The sequence below is a fragment of the Pectinophora gossypiella genome, chromosome 13, assembly GCF_024362695.1.
Source record: "Pectinophora gossypiella chromosome 13, ilPecGoss1.1, whole genome shotgun sequence".
NCBI classification, from domain to species: domain Eukaryota; kingdom Metazoa; phylum Arthropoda; class Insecta; order Lepidoptera; family Gelechiidae; genus Pectinophora; species Pectinophora gossypiella.
The window spans coordinates 9,200,252-9,226,354 of record NC_065416.1 but is presented as its reverse complement, the minus strand read 5'-3'; the positions used below and the strand labels follow the sequence as shown (position 1 = coordinate 9,226,354).

Below are 26,103 nucleotides of genomic sequence, written 5' to 3'. Positions count from 1 at the left end.
GAACTCATAAACACTTAAGTGCATGTAAACTAAATGAACCTTCAAAAACCAGAAAATCTTCCTTTTTTCTTTTGCAAGTCGCTTACATAAACAGCCTGTATACGTCCCACTGCTGGGCACAGGCCTCCCCTCAATCAACTGGAGGGTGTATGGAGCATACTCCACCACGCTGCTCCACTGCGGGTTGGTGGAGGTGTTTTTACGGCTAATAGCCGGGATCAACGGCTTAACGTGCCCTCCGAAGCACGGAATCATCTTACTTTTTCGGACAATCAGGTGATTCAAGCCTGAAAAGTCCTTACCAAACAAAGGACAGTCTCACAAAGTGATTTCGACAATGTCCCCATCGGGAATCGAACCCGCAAGTCGCTTAAGAACTTATTAATTAAAATCAGTTTTTATTATCAGGTTTCAGAGCAATATTTTAATTATTTGAGTATGTAGGTACTTACTTGCATTATAAATAGACTAAAGTTGTCTGTAAAAGCAGGATAAAGTAATTGAGCTCATATCGGTTCGAAGCGGAGAGTGACCTATACAGGGTGTTAGTGACATCGTCACGAAAACTTTGAGGGATGATTGAGACCATGATTCTGAGTTGATATCAAGTGGATTTTTCATAGTACGTTACATAATACATAGAACCTTACCATAGGAAGTGTTAATTATTGTTTATTCCTTAACTGTCCATCTATCATACATACATTAGTAGGTAAGTACCACAGCTGAGGTAAACGCCCATATAATCCATATACCATATGCCGTTGGGCAGAGCCACTTAGTAATCAAAGACACCTTACGACATCCTAAGATTAATATAATAAACAACATGGTGACAGGTGATTAGCACATACATAAAAGGATATTTGAGAAAAGGTTTCCTCATTTGTGCGCTCAAGTAGTTTTCAGGAGTGAACGCGTGAACGCAGCTTAATCAGAGCTCGTTTATAGTCTGTGCTCGTATGTCAGTGTCAGCCGTCTCCCGCGCAAAAAAGAGAAAATCCCTCTATCTGTTTTACTACATGCCCGGGGAGATAGCAACCATCAAACTGACGATGACTGATGGCCGATTCCTGGTAGTGGTTGTCTGGAAGAAATTGCTTCAGAGCAATAAGGTCACCCATTCTTACTGTTACTAAATGTTTTACAAATGTTTATATGTTTTGATTGATTTTATTTGATTTGATCAAACAACATAAACAGCCTATATAGTACGTCCCACTGTTGGGCAATGGCCTCCACTCAATCAACCGGAACGGTAAGCAGCCTATCTATCAAACAATGACATAAAAAGTTGTCATATTGGTGACGATCGCATAATTATATAGGTAGTCTGATTCATACCAGGAACACAACGAACTCTCTTGAGTCTTGAGTTCATAGTAGATGCGGGTAGATCTGAGCTGTCAAATGTAGAGTACGGTATCTGTGGCACACGTGTTCAGTGTAAGACGATCACAGACTGCAGGGCGACTGGGTGGCAGTGACCGCAACCGCATGCATCCACAATTATAGTACCTAATACTGGTAGGGCTGCCGTAGGCCGTAAGAAGTCTGTGACACCTATCAACAGAAACACGATGACATTGATAGGTCAGACTAAAGACTCAAGTTATTATTGGGAGTAAAATGTGGCTACAATATCCTTTCAAAAAAATTATGCCCTGTCTATTTGGATGACGCCATGGTTATGGTATTCTTCATCATAAGATATCTTCTTGGAACAAGTCGTGTTGATGACTTTATTGTAGCTCTACCTTCCGCGATAGGGCTTCGAACCTGAAGTGTAGCCTATGTAGCTAGGACCATAGTCTCTTACCTAGGACATGTTACCGGGACGTATGGCAACCCTACCTAGTGTCCTATTCAAAGGAATAATACCCTTGACACTACCGGTGGTGCCATCGGGTAGTGTCAAGGGTCCGCGGGAAATGTTGCATTAGTATTTTTATTTGTAACTATACCTGTGCCCTACCGGCTAAGACAAAGCCGATTCAAATTGGAGCAAATCGAACATCGATATGATTCTATCGTACCGCGTAAGCAGCCAAGATGGCGATCCCCGATTCGTAACGTCACATGAAGTTCGGCAAGCCGATTGAACAAATGATTTCAGTACTTTTGACACTTAATCGGTACCGGCTAAGAAATCGAAGTTCGGCGTCTGAAGCCGATTCCCATTGGAGGTTGATGCCCTGTTAGGTAATTAGAAGTACTCTTACATTTCATCATCATTAGCAATATAATTAACCTATTATATTGTTAGATATGAAAAACGACGATCGTCTATCTGAGAATTATTCTGAGTCAGTTGAGATTAGGCACATCCTAAATTATCCTAACATGGCCAGCGCCATGCTAGATGCTTCTGTGATATCTATATGTTGACCCGTACTACGACCCGCTACTACGTCAGAGAGGAAACGATACGATTTGTAAAAAGTCACGTTCGCCTTTACTGGACCCTATCTCTACAGTTTAAACAAATCATTAACCCTTAGGCTCCGCCCATCTGCTGAGTTTGGGGTCAAGTGATACACTCCTATTATCAATACCAACGTGATTAATAGCCAACAATGCCCAAGACTCGTAAATAAGTAATAAGTGCGTATGGAGGCGCGTGCCGTTCGTACTTACTTGCCACCCAACAAGATATTATATTTTTGACCTGTCTTATAGTCTGCCTAACTAATAAGGGACTATCCTATCGATGTTCCCCAAACACCCGACAGATCACAAAAACTTATGTGAAGTTTTGTTTTCAATTATACCGCCGTCGCGTCGTCCATCCTCACCACTAAAACCACTGAAAAAAAATCCTACCTACTAAGTTGTCACTTTGGCGACATATTTAAATAAAAAGTTATTTGGCGCCACAAAAGAACACCTGGTTTGACACATACTTATTATGATAAACAACATGTAAATGTTCCGATGAAATTCAAAAGCAGTCTCATGAGTAATTCTTATTTTCAAAAATATTTTGGTCTTTAGAATAAATTGACTGCCAGCATCGCTATAAATAGAACTTAAGATTTTCCATGCCAAGCTAAATGTGGCAAATAATTCAGGTATGTGCGTAAAGGTGTAAGTACTTATACGTACCTATTCCAAGAACATAACATAACCTCACGACTATCCCAATTGGGGCAGTCAGAGATACATATGCGTCGCAAAATGAACTAAGTACTCACGGTCACGCCTAACCGCGAGCTTTCTGTTAGACCAACGTGATAGGTGCTCAACCGTATCGCCGTCTACTCGTATAATGGCCGAGGGTCGAGCTAACTGTGTTGGTGAAAATAAGCTTATCTTCCTAACTTTCAAAGCATGACGTAAAAACCGAAAGGAATTCTGTGCTTTATAACTGTTGGACATGTCATAACATAAGCTCAAGAATGTATACCAATGAGGTAGTCAGAGGTACATCCATCGTAAGATGATCTAAGTACCCACAGCTTACCGAGCTTACAATTGTATATTACAATGACAATTTAATGTACATTGCGGACTGTGTGATCACGAATATTTTGCAGTTTCATATTAGCTACGTAATGAACATCAAATTGTCGTTGTAATTTACAATTGTAAGTTTTATTAAACAGGCCCCAGATAACAACATAACGTACAACCGTGTACGTGGCGTGTGTTTACGAATATGTACTTATTTATTAATAAGGTCAGTAGGCATTTCCGAAGATTGATTCTGATGAAGTAGGGACAAGGTACCTAATTATTCATAAAAAATAAATTATTCTACCCTACTAACACATTCGAGATAGCTATACCTATTCTACTATAGGTATTAAAATAATAATAGGTACCCATGTTTCTATACCAATTTTGAACCTAACAAGCCAACTAATTTGCATACTCAATTAATTGGGTACTCAAGCAAACCGTAAAAGGCAGCATACACAAAGTTTATTTACTCATTATAATATATACCTATCTTACTACATAATGTTTTGTAGTGGAAATCAGTGAATGGATGGGTGAAAAGGTCAAGCCCTCCGACTTTGACGTAATGTGCCCATCTGTCCATTTGCGACGTGTCTTACTGCGTAGTAATATAATATTAATGATTCCAACTATTACTACTTAAAATTAATGTTTAATTAAGTAGCATTGTGCGTAGTTTGTAGTGAAAATAATATAAACAGTTCATAATTGTACTCTTCTACCTATAACATACACTGCGATAGTTAATATGATTAATGCTATGTATGTACCTAGATAGGCTACCTATATAACGAAGATAGGTACTGTTTAAAATGAGTTGATTTTGGCAGGATAGTCCCAATTTTAGCCCAAAACACAATACACCGCCAGACAGGTTTGTATTATTAAGTTACAGTGATTATAGTACCTACCTACTGCCTACCTACCTACAGTCCCGATATTTAGGTACTTAAAGATTTCATTCGACCACGGCTATCTGCTAAATAAATATCACTATTCGGAAGAATTTCAGAGAATAGAATAGGTATTTTCTTGTTTCATACTTTTTAGAGCGTGATTTTTCCGTAGTAGAATTTTAGTTTTCAATCTTATGTTTTACAAATGATACCTACTTATTACAAAATTATAATATTATTTTGGGGTGTTATTAATTAAGATAACGTGCTTCCATTATGTATTGGAAAATTTGGAGATGAAACCTATCCGGAATATGTCTGAGCAGTTATCAAGTAAATACAAGCAAACCTGAAGTAAAAGCTAGTAATATGTACATATTTGTAATGGGCAAATTAAGCCCTTTCATTTAATAATTTATACCCAACACAAAGCCATTGGAAGAAAAAAAATTTAGAAGAAAAGAAAACTTTTTTTAGTTATCCGACTAACTTTTTAACCACAAAACACCACTACGTATTAATTATTTAGATTATATTCAATGAAGAAAGCAACCATGCAAATACAAATATACTTTATTGCATAGGAAATATTTACAAAAGACTCTTTATTAACCATACGTAAATGGCAATGTCGTTCATGTTCCCGCGCCAAAAAGCCATAGAGGTGAGCGATAATGAGGATATTGGCCCCGATTCCTGCAGACACCGCCTAATTTTATTTTAGGTTATATCCGTCATTTTCGTATCCGTCGAAAAGGAAAGGGACGGATGATTCACAGCTCTTAATTTTAGGAAGAATGAGTAAATTAATGTGTCGGGTTATTGACTGACGTAAAATTTTTAGACGGTTGGTTTAGATTTGTGCTTAAAATTGACGTGTGTTCCATAAATTTTATGCTTGTCGATTATGTTATGGTAGCAATGTCACATCACTGGTGTTGGTCGTGTGTGACGCATCCCTATTATTTTAAGAAAAAGACTATAGTGTCTATGTTTGTCTACGGCCTCTCTCTCTGACATGCAATGGCGTAGGGTGTGTTGCGTTAATAAATTTACTCTTTTCTTTACTAAAGTATTTTCTATTTTCTTCCTCTGACCCATAACCCCGAACAGGTTATGGGCCCAGAGGCGCGCGAGTGATTAATTAGTTAAGAATCGGAGAGCGGATTTGGTACGATCGGCAGGGAAGCGGCGTACTGGGCGGCGTGGTCGAACAAAAGTAAGGTTATTTCAAAGAAGGGAAGGAAGGTGTGAAAGCCAAGCAAGAAAATGGGAGAAGATAATTCCAGGGGTGCGGGATCGCATATTAAGTTGGAGGGAGCGTCCAATTGGAATCTGTGGAAATTCCAATCGGTGATTTTACTAAGAAGTCAAGACTTGTTAGAAATAGTAGAAGGAAAATGTGTGAAACCAGAAGTCGAGGATGATAGGATTAAATGGGAAAGGAAAGATGCTAAAGCTCAAACATGGTTAGTGACAAGGATGTCGGAAAATGCGATGACGCATATTATAACTTGTTCTACGGCGGCAGATATGTGGAGAAAGTTGGCCAGTGTTTATGAACGGAAGTCAGAAGCAAGCATCCACATAGTTCAACAACGCTTTTTCCAATATAAGTACGAGGAAGGTACAGAGATGTCTACTTTTCTGTCAAAGATAGAAGAATTGAAAAATCAATTGAAACAAATGGGAGAAGATATTTCGGAGAAATTCGTAATTACAAAAGTGTTAATGTCACTCCCCGAGTGTTATAAACATTTCGTGTCTGCATGGGAGTCGGCGCCCGAAGATAAACAAACCTATGATAATCTCGTCGCTAGGTTGTTAATAGAAGAAGAGCGAGTGAAGGAAAAGGGCGATAGTACAGTACAGTCGTCGTCGGCGTTTGTTGCTAAGAAAAGCGATAAGAAAAACGTAAAGTGTTACGCGTGCGGTAAAATCGGACATATGAAAAGTGAGTGTCGGTTGAAGTGTTTTAGGTGTGGTAGACCAGGTCACGTTTCAGCAGTCTGTAACCTACAGAAAAAGTGTTATCAGTGTGGCAAGATTGGACATTTGGCTAAAGACTGTAGCATATCTAAAGAAAAACAATCTCAAAATGCATTTATAGTTCAGGAGCCAATATTAAAAAATAAATCTGAATTTATTTTAGACTCTGGAGCCAGTGAGCATATGACATATGATAGAAAATTATTTTTCAATTTTAAGGTTCTCTCTAAAAAGGTTGTGATAGGAGATGGTAAGCATCTGGATTGTGAAGGAGTAGGTGATATCCATTTTCTAGCTTTTAACGGTTCAGAATACATACCTTCTGTAATGTATAATGTTTTATATGTTCCAAATTTGATGGCTAACTTGTTTTCATTTACTTCTGCAATTGATAAGGGATATATAACTATATCAAGTAGTAACCATGTAAAGTTTTTAAAGGAAAACACAGTTTGTGCTCAGGCTAAACGAGATGGCAAATTCTATTTTATGCAATTCAAGTTTGATAATAATTTTGATAATGATGATAGTTTAGCAATGTTAAGTTTAACCACATGGCATGAGAGATTTGCACATCAAAATTTTAGGCATGTAAAAGAAATATTAAATCAAAACAATGTAAAATATGAAGGGCTAATTGGTCAATGTACATCTTGTATACAGGGAAAGCAACATAGGTTACCATTCTCCAACAGTGACAGCCGTGCAGAGGGTCCAGGTGAGCTGGTGCACGCAGACTTGTGCGGGCCGATGGAGTCAAGGTCTTTAGGCGGGTCTACTTATTTCCTTTTACTGAAGGATGATTACAGCAGCTACAGGTGGGTATATTTTCTTAAAAATAAGTATGAGGCGAGGGATAAAATAGTAGAGTTTTTAGAGCAGATTGAGAGTGAGTTTGAATGTAAAGTGAGGAAGTTCAGGTCAGATGGTGGTGGTGAATTTAAAAACAGGGAGTTGGAAGGAATATTTAAGAGGAAAGGGATGGTGCATGAAACCACTGTGGCGTATACCCCGGAGCAGAATGGTAGAATAGAAAGAGAGATGAGAACCATAGTAGAAGCTGCTAGGACGATGTTGATAAGTGCGAATGTTGACAAGGAATTGTGGGCTGAGGCAGTGCATAATGCGGTATTCACGATCAATAGAACAGGATGTAGTAGCCAGAGAGGGAAGACACCATATGAGTTACTGTATAAAAAGAGTTATGATATCAAGGAGTTGAGAACATTCGGAGATGAAGTATCGGTTCATATTCCAAAGCAGAGAAGATTAAAGTGGGACCCAAAAGGAGAACTGGGAAGGTTTGTAGGATATGGAGTGAATACAAAAGGATATAGAGTTTGGTTCAAAAATAAGAGAGAAGTGGAGACACACAGGGACGTTGTGTTTTTGGAAAGGACAAGAAATAATACAGAGGAAAGCAGAGGAATAAATAAAGAGGAGGTATTAGAAGTTGAAGACCTGTTGAAAGAAGATGAAGATACAATGGCAAATAATGAAGACAGTGTAATACAAGAAGAGGAGATGACAGAAAATGAAGAAGTGATGGAGGTAAGTGAAGAGGATCAGCGAACAGAAGAAGTGAAGAAAAATATAGAAAGAAGTGAATATGGAAGTGAGCAGTTTGAAGAAGAATATCTTGAAGATGAGTGGCTGAGTGCTGGTGAAGAGGTGTTGGAGGAGGAAAATAGAAGAGAAAAGAGGAGAGTAAAGAAACCCAAATGGTTGGAGGACTATGATGTGGGATTGTTGGTACATGGAGAGGAAGAACTAACTTACAAGGAGGCTGTAGAGGGAAAAGACAAGGTAAAGTGGATAGAGGCGATAAATAAGGAGCTGGAAGCATTAGAGAAAAATGAGACGTGGATAGAGACAGATTTACCTAAAGGGAAGAAGACAATAGATAGCAAGTGGGTGTTCAAAATAAAGAAGGACGAGGATACACAAGTTTACAAGGCTAGATTGGTAGCACGAGGCTTTAAACAAGAAGATAAGTTAGATCATTCAGAAATCTATGCTCCTGTGGCGAAATTACCAACGTTACGTATCCTGCTTGCTATAGCCAATAGATTTGACTTGGAAATACAACAGATGGACGTGAAGAATGCATTTCTAAACGGAAGTATTGATGAGGAGGTTTACTTGGAGAAGCCAGAAGGTATGAAACAGGATGGGAAGGTACTAAAGTTAAGGAAGTCTTTGTATGGATTGAAGAAGTCACCCAGATACTGGAATGAGAGATTTGACAAGCTGATGATACAGGAAGGGTTTATTCGAAGCAAGTGTGATTATTGTCTATATTACAAGGAAGGAGTAAAGTTCTACGTGTTATTATATGTTGATGATATTATTTTAATTTCTGAGGATGTGACGAAGATTGAGGAGTTGAAGAATGCGTTAAGAAGGGATTTTGATATGAAAGATATTAAGGGAAAGTACTTAGGAATTAACATAAGAAAGAAAGAAGGAGTGATTGAGCTTGACCAAGAAGACTATTTGAGAAAAATACTAAGGGAATATAAAATGGAAGAATGTAAGCCAGTATCTACACCAATGGATCTAGGACTGAGAATTGAGAAGAGTGATAAGAAGAACGAAGAACTGATAAGAAGATGTAGGAGATTGATTGGAAGTTTAATGTATGCTATGTTAGGTACTCGACCTGACATATGTTATGCTCTGAGTTATTTAAGCAGGTTTCAGTCATGCGCAGGTGAGGATGTATGGAAGGGATTAAAAAGGATTTTAAGGTATGTTAAAGGGACATTAGGTCTAAAGTTGATATACAGGAAAGGTGAGGAAGTACCATTAGTGGGATATACTGATGCGGATTGGGCAGGAGATCAGGAGGACAGGAAGTCTACTTCAGGTTGTATTATGAAGGTATATGGTTGTCCTGTGTCGTGGTCATCGGGTAAACAACAGTGTGTGGCGCTATCTTCAACGGAGGCGGAGTATGTAGCTCTAGCTAAAGGTATTTCGGAGGGATGTTGGATTAGAAATCTGTTAAGAGAAATTAATTTAAAGTGTAATAATTTTGTTGTGTTTGAAGATAACCAATCAGCCATTCATATTGCAAAGAATCCTGAGCATCATAAAAGATTAAAACACATTGATTTGAAGTATCACTTTATTAGAGATAAAGTTAGAGATAATGTTGTAATTTTGAAGTATATTGAAACTGAAAGTCAAGTGGCAGATATATGTACTAAAGCATTGAGTAAAGCTAAGTTTGAAAAATGTAAAGAGATATTGTTTTAGAAGTTAAGTTGTGTGTAAGTAAGTTGTAGAGACATGTTGTTTAGTTGATTAATAGAAGTTATTATTGAAGTTTTAAGTTTAAGTTTTGAGTTGAAGATGTTTAAGTTTATAGGGAAGAGTTTTTGAGTTCAAGAAGTTTAAGTTTGAGTTTAAATTTATATAAGTAAGGGTTTGATTTTATATTATGGAAAACAGTTTGTATTATTAAAGAGATATAGTTATGAGTTAGAAGTCTGTATTAAGTTGTCATGGGATGTAAAGTTTTTGATTGTTTTGTATAGGATATTTTTTCATATAGTTGTGTTGAGTGATGTAACATTGAGGGGGGGTGTTATGGTAGCAATGTCACATCACTGGTGTTGGTCGTGTGTGACGCATCCCTATTATTTTAAGAAAAAGACTATAGTGTCTATGTTTGTCTACGGCCTCTCTCTCTGACATGCAATGGCGTAGGGTGTGTTGCGTTAATAAATTTACTCTTTTCTTTACTAAAGTATTTTCTATTTTCTTCCTCTGACCCATAACCCCGAACAGATTACCCGTCCCTTTCCTTTTCGGCGGATAAGAAAATGACAGATATAACTTAAAATAAAATTAGATGGTATTTACAGGAATTAGCACCAATAACTTATTTACATAATCGAAATATTTAATAGTTTTCCGACTAACTTTTTAACCACAAAACACCACTTCGTATTAATTATTCAATGAAGACAGCAACCATACAAATATACTTTATTGCATAGAAAATATTTACAAGTCTCTTTCTTAACTAGGTACGTGGCAATTTCGTTCATGTTCCCGGTGTTCCCGCCAAAAAGCCATAGAGGTGAACAATAAGGACTTATTTACATAATCGAAATATTGAATAAATACTAATACCGATAATTGATTATTAAATTAGTGACTAATTCGTTTTCATAGTCGAAGGTTGTTACTAATTTGTGTTACTTTTATTAATTTGCATCTATTTCCACGCCACTAAATTAGTAAAAAAATGTGTGTGTTTTTTTTTTTTATTTATTTTGTTCAAAACACTTTTATGTCACGCTCTTTCACTTGCAACTACCTACGCGTAATATACTTCAACAGGCGCTCTACCACGCGCAGTGCACCATGTCCTCTAACATTAGTAATTACTTATGCCTATAATCGAGATATCTCAAGACATCTCATAATAGAATTATTCTATATCTCACAATCGCCCACCTCTAGTTCTGACAGTTCTGTCAACGTCAGGGCTTTTTGGCGGGAGGCGGGAACGGGACAGTTGCTTTCTTCATTGAGTAATCTAAATAATTAATACGAAGTGGTGTTTTGTGGTTAATGATCGCATTAAGTTAGTCGGAAGACATTCGCGAGTGTTATTATATTGGAGTATTCAATAAACAAAGTGTATCTGCCTATTTTCGCTTCGTGTCAGGAAGCCGCTTCATAACTCAAAAGTTTATGCGGACTTTTGAGTTAATTCGTTTGGGGTTCGGAGTAGGAGTCTACTCCGAGGGTGGGGGCTTAGGTTTCATCATCATCACCTTTCATCATTTCATTAATCATCAAGAAAAAAAATACGTCAGACATGGCTGTATGGGCATAGTTCCCTTTGCCTTACCCTTCGGGGAAAACCAAACCAAAAAAAAAAAAAAAATCTGTCAACGTCAACGTCAGGCAAGCGAGAGAAAGCGAACGTGAGCGTGATTGTCAAATCCAATAAACGACGCCGCATTTTCAGTGTTTAGCCTTGTTATATTCTTCTTATGAGCATTTAGTTCTCGAGCAATGTCTTTAGATACAGTGCCAAAAGACTTAAGAGGGCTACGTGCCTGTTTGGTGTGTTCTTTGATTAAGGTAAGGTTACTATTTTCTTGGTTATAAGTTATCATGAATTTTCGTAAAAATTATGTACACTGCAGTTTATTTTATAACTTATGATCGATTACGTGTTAACTACACTGACTTTACTCGGAGATAGATGTCCTCTTTTGATCTCGAATCATCACTCTTTTCTAGACATTCGAGCAATTTGAATATGATGGATGCGACAATTGCGACGAGTTTCTTCGAATGAAAAATAATAAGGACAATGTTTATGACTGCACAAGCAACAACTTTGATGGGTAAATAACTTTGATTTCCCTTAAATTACTATTGCGAAAAGACACAAGTACAAAATACTCCTATTAATAAAGTATAATGGGGCATCCAAGACCCTTCACACCTTTCAGTAAAGAGATTCACTTTGTTTTTCTTTGCTCTAGTGTCAACAAATCAACAACTGGTCAAAAATTTATGACACACTGTATTATTAGGATCTTGTTATTGTTTTGTGGTATTTACACTATGAAATTGGTCTTACAGGATGATTGCAGTAATGAGCCCTGAGGATAGCTGGGTGTGCAAATGGCAGCGCATTAGTAAGTTTTATTACTGCAATTGTATGAATATAATATCTACTTTATATTAGAAGGGTGTGAAATGACAAGTTCAAAACATTATTTTAATGGTACCAGAATGAGGGTAAAAGCTGCCTATTTCTACCATCAGTTGTTGCTACTGTTGAGTTCTTAAATTTTGATAGGTCCCCATACTATTTCCTGTCAAAATTTAGGACCATGAGCCTCATTAGAATAAAGAATTTTGTCTGAATGTGTTATGAAGTGTTTCCAGCTATACGCAACTAGTAATTTGTATTTACAGGTCGGTTCTGTAAAGGAGTGTATGCTATATCAGTTTCTGGACGATTACCTGCTGGCGTTATAAGAGAAATGAAGAGTCGTGGAATAGCATACCGACCCAGGGATACCAGCCAAAGATAATGTGTTGCATTAATTCCTAGTAAAATAAGCTTTGTATTTAATTATTAATAAAGAATATATATAAACTTTAATTACTATTGTTTGATCATCATCCAAACAAATTATTGAACCTGAGTCTATGTTTTAAGGAATGTACCTTTAGCAGGTATAGCTTTTTATAAGCTTAATGATGTGATGATGATGAAAGAAACAAAGCAGGCTCAAGTTTGGCCCATAACAATCATTTATTACTAAACTACACTCTATTACTATACACAACATTACATAAAATAAATGCATAACAAGTCTTCAAAGATAACAAAACACAAGAGTGTATCCCACTATTGTACTGCACATAAAGCTACACAGACCTCCAGCTGATCAGAGGTACTGCATTACAAATATGATAAGACTGCATTAAATTTTGAGTGTGACTGGCTGGATTTACAGCATGTACATAAATATTAAGGATATTTCAGTGGTAGTTGGCCTGACTCATCCTACACTGAACAAAACACCTACAGTCATGAGCAATATCATGTACCCACTTTAGAACCCTGTTGCACTATCTTATTTGACATTTAATGAGACTTACGGTTTTGTCAAAAAACTTAATGTGACATGGTTTCAAAGTGTAATATATTAGTACTCATGACCGTACACAGATGTTTACTATCAGTACTTTAAATATTTGATAAAATTTTTTCATGTTAAGTATAATAGAAATTTGACCCAGACCAGAAAAATAACCCTACCCAAGATTATAAAAACTTGTAGAATTTATCTTTTCATGTTTTGGCCAATATAAAATTATTAACACCATTAAACTAACATGTTGAATAAATCAATTGAAACTGAACTTTGATACAAAAATTTGTGAAGCATATTATATTTTGGATTTATTATAAACTAAGATATTTATAAGTTACGGCGACATGTAGGTACATATATTGCATAATTACTCACAATAGTTATCGATTTATTTGTAATGAGGCCTGATAATAATAACGGATACAGGTACTTAAAAATAATTAAACTTAACAATTTAGTGTAAGTTAATGGGTATTATTTTCAAATGAAATATATTTGTGTCATTTATATGCATATTTATTTGACTGCCAACAGCAATAGTAAATATAATATTCTATATTAATATTTGCACTTTCACTTATTTCAATAGTATATACTAATTCATAATTCAACACTCCTTTTAATTTATTAAGTGTTAGCAGTAACTACCAAGTGTAGAATTAATAATAATTTTGAACAACATAGTAAAGGCATTGCACTGAAGTATGAAATAATTATGCTAATAATAGGTAAAAATACTATGCCACACATATAACATCAATAATCACTAAAGCTTATACATAATCTAAATTGTATACATCAACTTTTGTTCTAACTTTGCCCTCATGTTGACTTAACTGCAGCATCTCCGAGTTACATTTGAAGCGACCCACATGGAGCATGTTCCAGCAACATGCAGGGTTTACAGCACATAAAAAGTTAAACAACTGTCAACTATTGCCACCTGAAGGAGGAATTTTGTTCTCTTTCTCCGTACCCAAAACATCATTTTCAATCTCTTTAAAGTCAATATTTTGTTGCTTCATTGCATTCTGTAACGATAAATATGTAAAGAATATATTTGTTATATACCTATCAAATAAAATTGAATTGAACATTCCATTTGAATTTGAGTTTTGTTTGTATGGTTTGTATTTACCGTACAGTGAAACTATACCTACAGGTTATATTACCTTTACGCAATCCTGATAAACTTTAAAGATACTGGAGCACATTGAATCGTCGTGGTTCCCTCTCAAAAACTTGTCCGTAAACCAGGTGTTGAAGCAATCGTCGTACTTTTTCTTTAACTCTGTACACTCTTCGCCAATACTATTCATTGTGATATGTTGTGAAAATATATTATTATAAAAGGAAAGGAACTGGAATATCGTATCAGTACAGTACAATAATTGAGAATCGAGATTAGTACCTACCTAGCGCATGTCAGTCAGACAGACGTCGGTTTTTGTTTTGGTTTTCTCCGAAGGGCAAAGCAAAGGGAACTATGCCCATACAGCCATGTCTTATGTATTTTTCTTAATGATGATTAATGAAATGATGAAACCTAAGCCCCCACTCTCGGAGCAGACTTCTACTCCTAACCCCAAACGAATTAACTCAAAAGTCCGCATAAACTTTCGAGTTACGAAGCGGCTTGTTGGCACGAATCAAAAATAGATATGTACACTTTGTTTATTGAATATTCCGATATAATAACACTATCACGAATGTTTTCCGACTAACTTAATGCGATCACTAACCAAAAAAACACCACTTCGTATTGATTATTTAGATTATTCAATGAAAAAAGCAACCGTCCCGTTTCTGTTCCCGAGGTTCCCGCCAAAAAGCCCAGCAGACTTGCGTTGCTTGCGTCGGACCAACTGTCATAAATTTTTTTAACATTAGGGGTTTTTTTGGCCTGGTTGCAGACATTTTTGGGCCATCAATCAGGTGCTTTTAACTTTCGATCTCATTCTAAATCATTTACACACATTTATTTTAAAGTAAATGTCTATCGACAGCCTATCTAACTATCGATAGCGGTTAACTATCGATCGGCAACGTCAAGAATATAAAAAGTATATTGGCCTAAAGGTCTTTATAACCAGGCCAAAAGTAAAAAAAAAATACTATCTTTTTGAGGTTATATTCATGTCTGGCTTTTTGGCGGGAGACGGGAACGGGACAGTTGCTTTCTTCATTGAATAATCTAAATAATTAATACGAAGTGGTGTTTTGTGGTTAATGATCGCATTAAGTTAGTCGGAAGACATTCGCGAGTGTTATTATATTGGAGTATTCAATAAACAAAGTGTATCTGCCTATTTTCGCTTCGTGTCAGGAAGCCGCTTCATAACTCAAAAGTTTATGCGGACTTTTGAGTTAATTCGTTTGGGGTTCGGAGTAGGAGTCTACTCCGTGGGTGGGGGCTTAGGTTTCATCATCATCACCTTTCATCATTTCATTAATCATCAAGAAAAAAATACGTCAGACATGGCTGTATGGGCATAGTTCCCTTTGCCTTACCCTTCGGGGAAAACCAAAACAAAAAAAAAAAAAAAATATATTCATGTCTTCATCACAACTTCATCACGTTTCCCACCACGGTTATTTGTAATTTATCAAAAATACATTCTAAAAGTAAATTATATCATGGGAGATATACTCAAAGATAGTCGTTTTACAAAATACCTAAATGATCCAAAATATAGACAAATACCTAAGCATGAGCGTAAAGTTAAAATCGACAAACGCTTCCAGTCAATGTTTAGTGATGAGAAATTTAAAGTGAAATACACTGTTGATAAGCGAGGAAGACCCGTGAATGAGACTTCCACAGAGAATCTTAGGAAGTATTACGATATTGATGAATCTGAGAGTTCAAGTACGGACGATGAAGAGGGTGAGGAAGAGAAAACTAAAACAAGTTCTCAACCGGAGCAAGAAGCAGAACCTGGACGTTTCGTTAGACGACCAGAAGACGATAACACGCAGGACGAAGTAGAAAAGCCAACCAAATTCAAAAACGACAAGTTGGTTCGTGGAAAATTGGATTATAAAACAAAAGAGCGACTGTTAGACCTAGATATAGATTACGCTCGTGGAGAAGGTAATTTACGTATATACATATTTTATTTCAACAAGGGTTTATAAACATCCTACAATACATAAATAGGTATTTATTTAATGTAGAGATCTAAACTTAGGTAGGATACTGTGCATAAAAATTAAATGGAAGCAGATATAACTTTATAAAAATACAATTGTCTTTTTCAGGGATTTTGATGACAGATAGTTCATCAGAGGAAAGCAGCGAAGAAGAGGAGGAAAGTGAATTAGAGCATGAGTGGGGTGAGTTGGATGCTGATGCTGAGACCACTGAAGAATCTACAAGAAGGTAGGTACATTTGAATTTATTAAAGTAGGTGCTATGAGTTGTAAATAGTTTAATGAACTAAGGAAAACTATGTGTATGCCTGGTACTGAAATAATCATGTAACAGTTGTTTTTAACTTAAATACCATGCTGAAATGAATTAAATTTTATTTCACAAAATTACCTATGACAAATTGATTGATTAATTTATGAGTATCATACAGCTTTTTCTTAAATTTTAACACTTGGTTTTTCTTTTATTTAGAATAGCAATCTGTCACTTGGACTGGGATAACATAAAGGCAACAGATATAATGGTGTTGCTCAATTCTTTTCTTCCTCCTGGTGGTGTCATACAGAGTGTTACGGTAAGTGGTGCTTCTATTATTTAATACTATTTCAAACCAGTAACATTGTTCAATAATTTAACTAGTGATGTGCCGGATCGTTAAAAATGTATATCCGCGGATACGGATCTGAATACGGATATGTAGTGTAAAGATATACGGATACGGATCTTTATTTTCTTAAAAAAAATATTACAGATTTAGTTATTTCATGTCTTGTCTTGCTTTCATTATAAAGATCTATCTATCTAAATGTTTGCAATATAAAGGTGCCAAATATTTGATTTTAAAAAAATAAAAACAATCTGAATGGAATTTTATAGTTTTTTATTTAATAATTCTACTTAATCACCTGAAAAAGATCCGTAAAAGATCCGCGTGAAAAGTAACGGATACGGATTTTTCTTTTATCTCAGATATCCGCGGATACGGATATTCGGAACATCACTAGTATCTACCTATTCTAGCAACTCATACATGCCACCGTATTGAGGATTAGACTATTTACACTCACCTGTGCTTAGGGAAACTCTCTTGGGTAGGTCCCTCATATCTGAGGATCATGGTCAGGGTTGCACCTGGAGCGGATGATCTGCCTCCACCGGTTCCTGTCCAGCGCTTCCCTTACTGCTGTGTAGAACTTGGATGACGAGAGAAGACAGTCTTTCACTTGATGAGTCCATCTAGTTGGTGAAACCAAGTTAGGGAAACTAACAAAGAGAAAATTAAATCGACAAAAATTCTGACTGAAAAATATTCATCATTTCAGATATATCCATCGGAGTATGGTTTGAAAAGAATGCAAGAGGAAGAGGTACGTGGGCCAATAGAGTTAACTGAAAAAAAAGTTGAAGATTCTGATAACGAAGGCAATGAGGAAGGTAAGGCACTGACATTTTTTTACTCCTTTCTTGTAGTCATAAAGAATAGGCATGTTACCTTGATCCTATAAAATATATTTTAATAAGATTTCTCAGTTTAGTACCTTATTTTGACCAAATTAATCTTGACTATTTTTCGTTTGCCTTACTGAAGTTATCACATATCTGAAAAGCTTTAAACCACGAAAATTGGTGAGTGTTTGCCAAAAATGGCACCTTTGCTATAACATGTAAGAAAATATATAAGATGAATATGTATAGTTATACTTTACATATATTTTTTTCCGCTCTAACTTGCGATCGGTCTTCCAACCATAAGCAGTTTTTTGCTAAGATATGAAAGATATGATATAGATATTTATGAACATTTTGAATTTTCAGGTTCTGCTTATCATATGGAAAAACTACGCCGTTACCAACTTAACAGACTGAAGTATTACTATGCAGTTGTAGAATGTGACTCTGTAACAACAGCCGACAAACTGTATAGTGAATGTGATGGCATGGAATATGAAAGTAGTGCTACCAAAATCGACATGAGATTTATCCCTGATGATGTCACTTTTGATCAGGTAATATTGAAAGCTAATTATGTTCATAAAGAAACATTTATTATTTTGGGATGCCACAGATAATTTAAAATAAGTAATGTGTTGGAATTAATAATGTAAACAGCCCTTGAAACAGAAACCTACTTAAACTACAGCCTTATCACTCATATCAAAGTACTTTGAGAAGCTTAAAAATACTTAAATAAAACATAAAATAATGTTTTAGGAACCACGTGAGACTTGCAATAAGTTGCCGGACCTGAGAAAGTACAAGCCGCGGCTGTTCACGACGACGGCCCTGCAGCAAGCAAAGGTGGAATTAACGTGGGACGCCACCAACCCTAACCGTACCGAGGTCATCAAGAGCGCTCTTGACGGAAAAATCGATGATCTTGACCTCAAAGACTATCTGGCGTCGAGCAGCGAAGGTATATGGTCTTATATTATATATTTCTAGCGACTTGCCCCGCTTCGCACGGGGAGCAGAGAGCGTAATATAATGCCAATTTTTTTCATCACAGAATAGTATCCACTTGTTGTGCTCTATCAGCACATTCCATCTAGGCCGCTTCTCTCAAACACTATCCTCTCAGGTGACATCTTGAACAGAGGTTTGCGTCTACCTTCGCACCCTCAGGCCTCCCTCTTCACTGGGGTCGTTTGTAGTGGGTGAAAGAGCTCAGCGCATCCCATTTATCTGGTCAATTATTGAATGTGGCAACTGTGAAATAATTCCCTTTTTAATTATAATGTTTCCAATTAAGGTATTATGTATATTAGAGATGCACTGATTAGTAGTCGGTGATTAGTCGGCAAAACAGTCTGTAGACCTATAAAAGAGCAAATGCATTGTTTTATTATACATATTTCCAAAGGGTTTCCAAAGGCTGCTCTTTCAATGAAAACAAACTTCCCGTCGGCTTGAGTTTTTCCGACTTCTCAACCAATGTATATAACACTTATAATAAAGTATACACTAAAACATTCCTCTTAATCTCTTGCACTGTGGGACGCCGGAGTTGTGGAGTTAAATAAGAGACGTGTGTCTTCTAAGACGGTCGTTTATTGTCTGTTGTTGGATATGACATATAATACAGATATGTATATAACATAGGTGTGGAGGTACACACTACACCTCCCTTCTTTTAGAGAAAAAAAAAATACAAGTTAATTTTTTTTTTTTACACATTCATACTTATATAAAGGCAAATGTTACTATGACTTACAAATTTAAGTTCAGTATAATATATATTCTTTTTCTAATTTACCTTTTTTTATAACCTCATTTGTATTATTGTCACCTAAATTTCATTTAACAAATCACAATATTATGCAGTATTACGTGTATATTATGAAAGTGTATTTTTGTTCGTACATAATCAATTCTAATTCATTTTATTAAAATAATCCTTAGCAACGAAAACAATAATATGATATCGATGATAAGTAACAATTTTAAAAATTACACATACAAAGCAATTACTTAAAGCAATTTTAATAACTGTAATGACAACTGTCTCTTATGAAAATTGTATTATTATATTTGTTTCCATACGATACATTATACCTATACATACTTTATCTATCATTAAGAACTGCTTTTGTTTAAAGTAAAATTAACTGGTCTATCGGAAAAATAATGGAAATGTTACCGCCTTAAAATCTTAACACTATCATAATTATCTTAACATTTGATTACAATAATATTCTTACAATATAATAATAACAACAATGCACAGATATTTACTTTTATTTTTATTTATTTTATTTCTAATGGTGTTTTTTATATATTTATTTAATTACTATATTTTTATTCATATTTATAATATTGTTTTCATTTTAATGAATATATACTTATTAAGATTATTAGGATTACAAAAGACGTGTACGTACCGTTCATGATCTATTAATTTATTTTATCAAATCTAAAATCAGATTGAACACTTTTTCATTTTAAACAATTCTCTTATTCTGTCCCTTGCTGCTTATTCAACTTTTTCTTTCATTTTTAATATTCATTATTTACTTAATACGTACTTCTTTATCGCTACTTTATGCATTATCGCAACTTGCACAGCCTCTCCTTCTAATGCAGTATCGCACAACCAACTCACACAACCTGGCCTTTAAATACAGTTTGCAACTTCCACAACCTCGCCTTCTAATGCAGTATCGCAACTCACACAACCTGGCCTTTTAATGCAGTTCGCTGCTTACAAAAACCTTTTAAAGTAATATCGATACTAATAAAATTTTTCATGTAATATCGATTCCTATCAAATCATTTAATGCAATATCTCCTCGTACCAAACCTTTTGATGCAATATCTATTCCTATCAAACACTTTAATGCAATATCTCCTCCTACCAAACCTTTAATGCAATATCGGTACACTTAATACCATCCCTTTGGTATTTTATTTTGAGTAGCCGGCTACTTACTCGTATTATATTTATTCATTTATTTATATTAATATATTTATATGAGGTACTCTTCTTTCATTTATTATAATTATTTATTCATTTATTGGCAACATAGTGCTCAATATGGATTGTGCGCACATCCTTATTTACAATTGTGGTCATTTTTAAGTCTCATTTGGACACCAACTTATCTCACGGAGAATACTCGATTACACCATGATCGAATGGAAGGATCTGACCCACAATGTATTATCTATAGGGTCAGAATTAAGACAACTACATAAAGGTCTCCAACAGTATTCTCAGAGGAAGCTCGTTCACACTGTGACAAACGGAAGGACCTGAACCCTATGTACCTCATACGTGTACCGCATATTGAATATCACTTACTTTCTTTCTTTTTTCGTTTTACTCTCATTCTTATTTTGAGCTTTCAATTTCATATCATAACTTTTTTCAATACATTCATTCCATTAATTTTAAATAACGCTTTGGTTAACAAAAACATTCGTTTTTCACCTGGGTGATCAGTCCAGTTGTTTACGTAAGCTCATGTACCAAAGTTACCATTAATAACATTTTTTTAAGTTTTTCATAATTCCGCTTATATTTTCTGTGAAAACATAAACATTCTTAAATTGGTAACGAATCTCTACTAATTGAATGGACGAACGGTACCTACTAAATAAACACAATAATCATTCAAATCTAACAAAAATATTTAAATATTATATAATATATATTATCTACTGATCACGAATACACATCATGATTACTTTCCCAGTTACTTGAGCTGGAGCGAAGTAGAAATATTTGAGATCGTCAGCTAAAATCAAATTGCGACGTTACTAAGCTCTATCCTTTATACTGGTGAGTAATTGTACATATACAATAAACACTAAACAAATATATTCTTACTTGTATTTAATAATGTAGACCTTCTTGTCCTGACTTATGAATTTGATAATGCTGCTCAGTTCGAAGTGAGTACCTATATTTTTTACAGAATATTAATGGATAACAAAATCAACTACTTCATTGAAATAATACTTTAAGTGTAAACATTTAACTAGAAAAAGTAACTGTTCTCAAAAATGAATAGCTGAAAGAATAAACGACACTGATCAAAAATAATAATTAAATTATTGACTGTGAACAGGAATCGAACCTGTAACGTGTAGCCATTTGCAGGGCTATTTTAATCAACCAGCTATGCAACTATCTTGCATACAACTGCAACGTAAGCGAATTGTTCTATTGCAATAACAAGTATCCAGTGACGCTTTAAGCAGAATGATAAACGATGATATATTTTTGTATCATTGTACCTACTTATCATGGTTTATTTCTAATTTTACGACTTTTACCTGCTTAATAGTTTTATTGTTTCCTAAAGTTCTTCATGCGTTTTATTGCTATACGTGTTTAATTCATAGATCAAGTTATCTACGTATGGTTTTCTGTGGTAAAAATAATAATGAATGAATAAGTTAATACCAAATGATTAATCATGAACTACCGTATAAAAATATATTATATTTTTTAATGTAATAAAGTGAAATTGAATTTATCTATTCGTCATGTTTAAGTTTACATAATAGATTTGTTTATATCTACAATTTTAACTGTGAATCAGAAAATGCAAAATAAATCTACTAATATTCGCTACTAAAATAATAATCATTAATCATTGTATGAAATAACAACACTCAATGGTATTAAAAAATGTAATTGCATACTTATTGAAATTTTTTTCTTCATTACGAATTAGAATTAAATGAAATCTATGTGTGCTAAAAAGTTATTTAGTCACATAAAATATGTTAATATATTTAGGATAACATTTATTAATCGTCACTTATAAATGAAAATGCCAATTCTAAACAAAATGATGAGCAGCTGAATATCTACTGTTTACACTTACCTTTTCAGGAAATAATGTTAGCCTGTAACTTAAAACACAAGATTACATAAGTGATCAAATCAATGTGCCTAGACTGATAATCTGATAATTGATAAAAACTCTTTCCTATATTACTTACTCCACTGCTAATTAGTTCTGAATTGGTATTACTTCGTAAATTATCGAAATTGAGAGAGAGAGAAAAATAATACAGTCATAATTATGTTAAAATATTCAATTCTGTAGTTTATGTTTTGAAAGTAATTCCGTACTACGTGTATATATATTTATTAACGTTTAACGATTGTTAATTCTATGTAAAATTTTCCTACAAAAGCAAACAAATCCTCAAATCGTAAAGTGACTATATATTCGAATTGAGTATCCAATTTCTGAAAATAAAATGAGTTAAGACAAGAATAATACTTTTTCACTGAAAATACATATAAGTAAGTACAATTATGAACGAAATATAGTTTTATATTTAAGTAGATAGTAATAGCATAAAATTTTAATAACGTTATGAATTAAAACTATGCATTGTTATTATAAACGCTAAACACGAAGGCTTATAGTACGTATTAGACTTATATTTAAAATATAAGAAATGATATATGAATATGCAAAGCAAAATAGTCTTCAAACTTCAAATGCCCTTGATAGGGTCAGGTGCGCACCTATTTAGATTAATTTTATAAATGCTTAAAAATAATTCGATTAACTTCAAGCTTAAACAAACATTACATCATATTTTACTAAGTGAGTTAAAAAAAAATGTTCGATAATAGTAGTGATTTTCAAACCAAGAGTCACTTTTTTTTTTTTTTAAATAAATCGTAAATACCTCTTCTTCATTCTTGATAAAATTTAAAATAATGTGGTAGCCGCATCTGAACCGAATTTATAAAATGTTGTTAACCACTTTTCCGTAATGACAAACTCGCAAGCCGATGATTTCGCACAACTCCCGGCTGCCTCCTCATCAGACACCATCTACACCATCACCCGGCTGCCTGCATCTTATCTCCTCTTATATCCGAACTATTCTCCGCTGGGTGGCTCTCTGATCTTGCTTAATTCCATCTTCCATCACCATAAGTTGATTACCGCACCACATTTTTACTTATTATATTTATTTAATTTTGCCAGATGTCCAAATCTTCTTGTATTTATTTGGTATTTCTTTTCTTGATTAGTAGCTATGTTATTTTATTTTACGTATTTTTTAGTATTAGTATCCTATATTATCTTATGTATTAAAACTTAATTTTAAGTGCACTTTATATTTTAATTGTTCTTTGTGGGTCCCATATTTGTGTTTTTTTTTGTTTAATATTTAGTATTTACTATTTATGTTTTTTTTTTTAAGTCCTTTTTACTTGCACAGATCACTTTTCTAACTCGTGCGCAGCGCCGCCGTAAGGCAGCACTGGCAGGGTCGCCATGCACTGTGGGACGCCGGAGTTGTGGAGTTAAATAAGAGACGTGTGTCTTCTAAGACGGTCGTTTATTGTCTGTTGTTGGATATGACATATAATACAGATATGTATATAACATAGGTGTGGAGGTACACACTACACTCTATTCCTTGTTGAAAAACAATTCGGTAGTTTTTGACTTTCTCACGAAGAGACAGACAGACATGGTGGGGGGGACTTTGAGGAGATAATATGTACCAGTTCTGCCAAAACCACACTTGGTACAGCTCAAAAATATTTTTACTCCAGCTATGTATAGTATAATATGATAATCCCTATTACATGGGATTTAAACATAGCTGACAAGGAGTGGATGTATTAGTATTACTTACAATACACATCTGCCTACCCCTTCGAGGTCTGTATAGGCGTGATGCTATGTTATGTGTTTTTATGTTATGCATAAAGGTATATTTATTTTATATAAACTATGAGGTCCCTGCAAAAAAAAACAACATACATGTTTTACTATTTAATCAAGATATGTTTTTTTAGATGAAGATGACTATGCAGATAAGGCTGACAGCGCGTCGCAATCTGACAACGACAATGACGATCCAATCTCAAAATACAAAGCGTTGTTAGAGGACATTGAAAAGAAAGATGAGAAGACACAAAATAAGGACATGGAACTTGAAATCACTTGGGGAATCGGTGTCAAAGACAAGGCAGAAGAATTGGTGAAGAAGAAAATTAATAATGGTAACATTTATGCTATTCAAGAGAAATATATAAGTATCTAGTGCTCGCTAAAATAGAAATCTTAATGTTCATTGTTTTATTACAGATGACAAAAACCTAACACCATTTGAAAAGTTGCTAAAGAAGAAAAAAGAAAAGAAGAAGCAAAAGAAATTGAAGAATAAGCAAAAAGAAAATGACAATGAAGAGTCTGGATCAGATGAAGGTTCAGAAGATGAAATACCTTCAGACATTGATATGAATGACCCTTACTTTGCAGAGGAATTTAATAAAACGGAATTCAAGAAATCAAGTAATAAAAAGAAACAAGATAATAAAAACACAAGTGATGTTGATAGTGAGGATGAAAAGAGGAAAGCTGAACTAGAGTTACTACTAGATGAAGATGATGGAAAAGCGCATTTTAGCCTTAAGAAAATCCAAGAGGGAGAAAGTGAATCGAAGAAATCTAAAAGGAAAAGGAAACTGAAAGCAAAAATGATGGAACAAAGGCAGGCTCTTCCAGACTTTGAAATTAATGTAAATGATGAAAGATTTTCTGCACTTTATGATTCACATCATTACAATATAGATCCATCTGATCCTAACTTTAAGAAAACGAAAAATATGGAAAAGTTGATCAAGGAAAAGTTAAAACGAAGGCCATCCGACACACCAGTCCAGAATCAAGTCCAATCTAAAAAATCTAAAGAAGAAGCAGAACTTAGCCTATTAGTGAAAAATATAAAGCGAAAAATTAAAGATGTTATAAAGAAATAAATAAGTATAGCTTCATTTCTTTTTTCATTCATTAGGTTTTTTTTTTACAAGGCTTCCAGATACGGCCAGGGGCCTGTTTCATAAAACTTACAATTGTAAATTACAACGACAATTTGGTGTTCATTACGTAGCTAATATGAAACTGCAAAATATTCGTGATCACATATTCCGCAATGTACATCAAATTGCCATTGTAATTTACAATTGTAAGTTTTATTAAACAGGCCCCTGGTTTATTCCGTAGCTTTTGACATCTTCGGTTGACAAGCTGTGAAAAATCAAACTCAAATTCATTTTGTAACTTCCTCTTCTCTCGTGTGGATTGCAAGATCAATGACTGACCTCGTCAACCCTGATGTCAAGGTTACAGCCGCCATCAGCCCCTGACATAGCTCATGTAACGACTAAATAGTAGCCGGGACCAGTCGGTCCTTTTAAGCCACTGCTTAAGGTGCGTGAGATAGGTACACGAGTGATTACGACCTGTGCCCTGTTTATCAAAACTTACAAGCCCAGTATTACAAGAAAAAAATATTACGAGAATGTATTTATCAAAACTATACATGTATATTATGTTACAAGTGTCAGTATTAACAGGTATATTTTAAAATTCCTCTACTTTTTTTGATAAACGTAATTAACACATACGTGTAGCATGTGATACGTGTAGTCTAGTAAGTTTTGATAAACACAGCACTACAGTCATTG

The 26,103-nt window shown here is 34.7% G+C and overlaps 3 protein-coding genes across 3 annotated transcripts; 2 read left to right on the top strand and 1 right to left on the bottom strand.

Annotated features, from left to right (window-relative positions):
• Positions 1-11,255: 11,255 nt before the first annotated feature.
• LOC126372082 (transcription elongation factor SPT4) lies at positions 11,256-12,492 on the top strand. Its single transcript, XM_050017621.1, has 4 exons — positions 11,256-11,453; positions 11,616-11,722; positions 11,964-12,019; positions 12,303-12,492. The coding sequence occupies exons 1-4, from the start codon at positions 11,385-11,387 to the stop codon at positions 12,419-12,421; spliced, it is 351 nt and encodes a 116-aa protein (XP_049873578.1). The 5' UTR covers positions 11,256-11,384; the 3' UTR covers positions 12,422-12,492.
• A 129-nt stretch (positions 12,493-12,621) lies between these two features.
• On the bottom strand, positions 12,622-14,429 carry LOC126372083 (TP53-regulated inhibitor of apoptosis 1-like). The gene is made up of 2 exons (XM_050017622.1): positions 14,164-14,429; positions 12,622-14,022 (listed from the first exon to the last, which is right to left on the bottom strand). The coding sequence occupies exons 1-2, from the start codon at positions 14,308-14,310 to the stop codon at positions 13,921-13,923; spliced, it is 249 nt and encodes an 82-aa protein (XP_049873579.1). The 5' UTR covers positions 14,311-14,429; the 3' UTR covers positions 12,622-13,920.
• A 719-nt stretch (positions 14,430-15,148) lies between these two features.
• LOC126371922 (ESF1 homolog) lies at positions 15,149-25,410 on the top strand. Its single transcript, XM_050017372.1, has 8 exons — positions 15,149-16,085; positions 16,253-16,373; positions 16,617-16,719; positions 17,468-17,579; positions 17,961-18,151; positions 18,357-18,558; positions 24,430-24,636; positions 24,722-25,410. The coding sequence occupies exons 1-8, from the start codon at positions 15,629-15,631 to the stop codon at positions 25,393-25,395; spliced, it is 2,067 nt and encodes a 688-aa protein (XP_049873329.1). The 5' UTR covers positions 15,149-15,628; the 3' UTR covers positions 25,396-25,410.
• Positions 25,411-26,103: the final 693 nt, after the last annotated feature.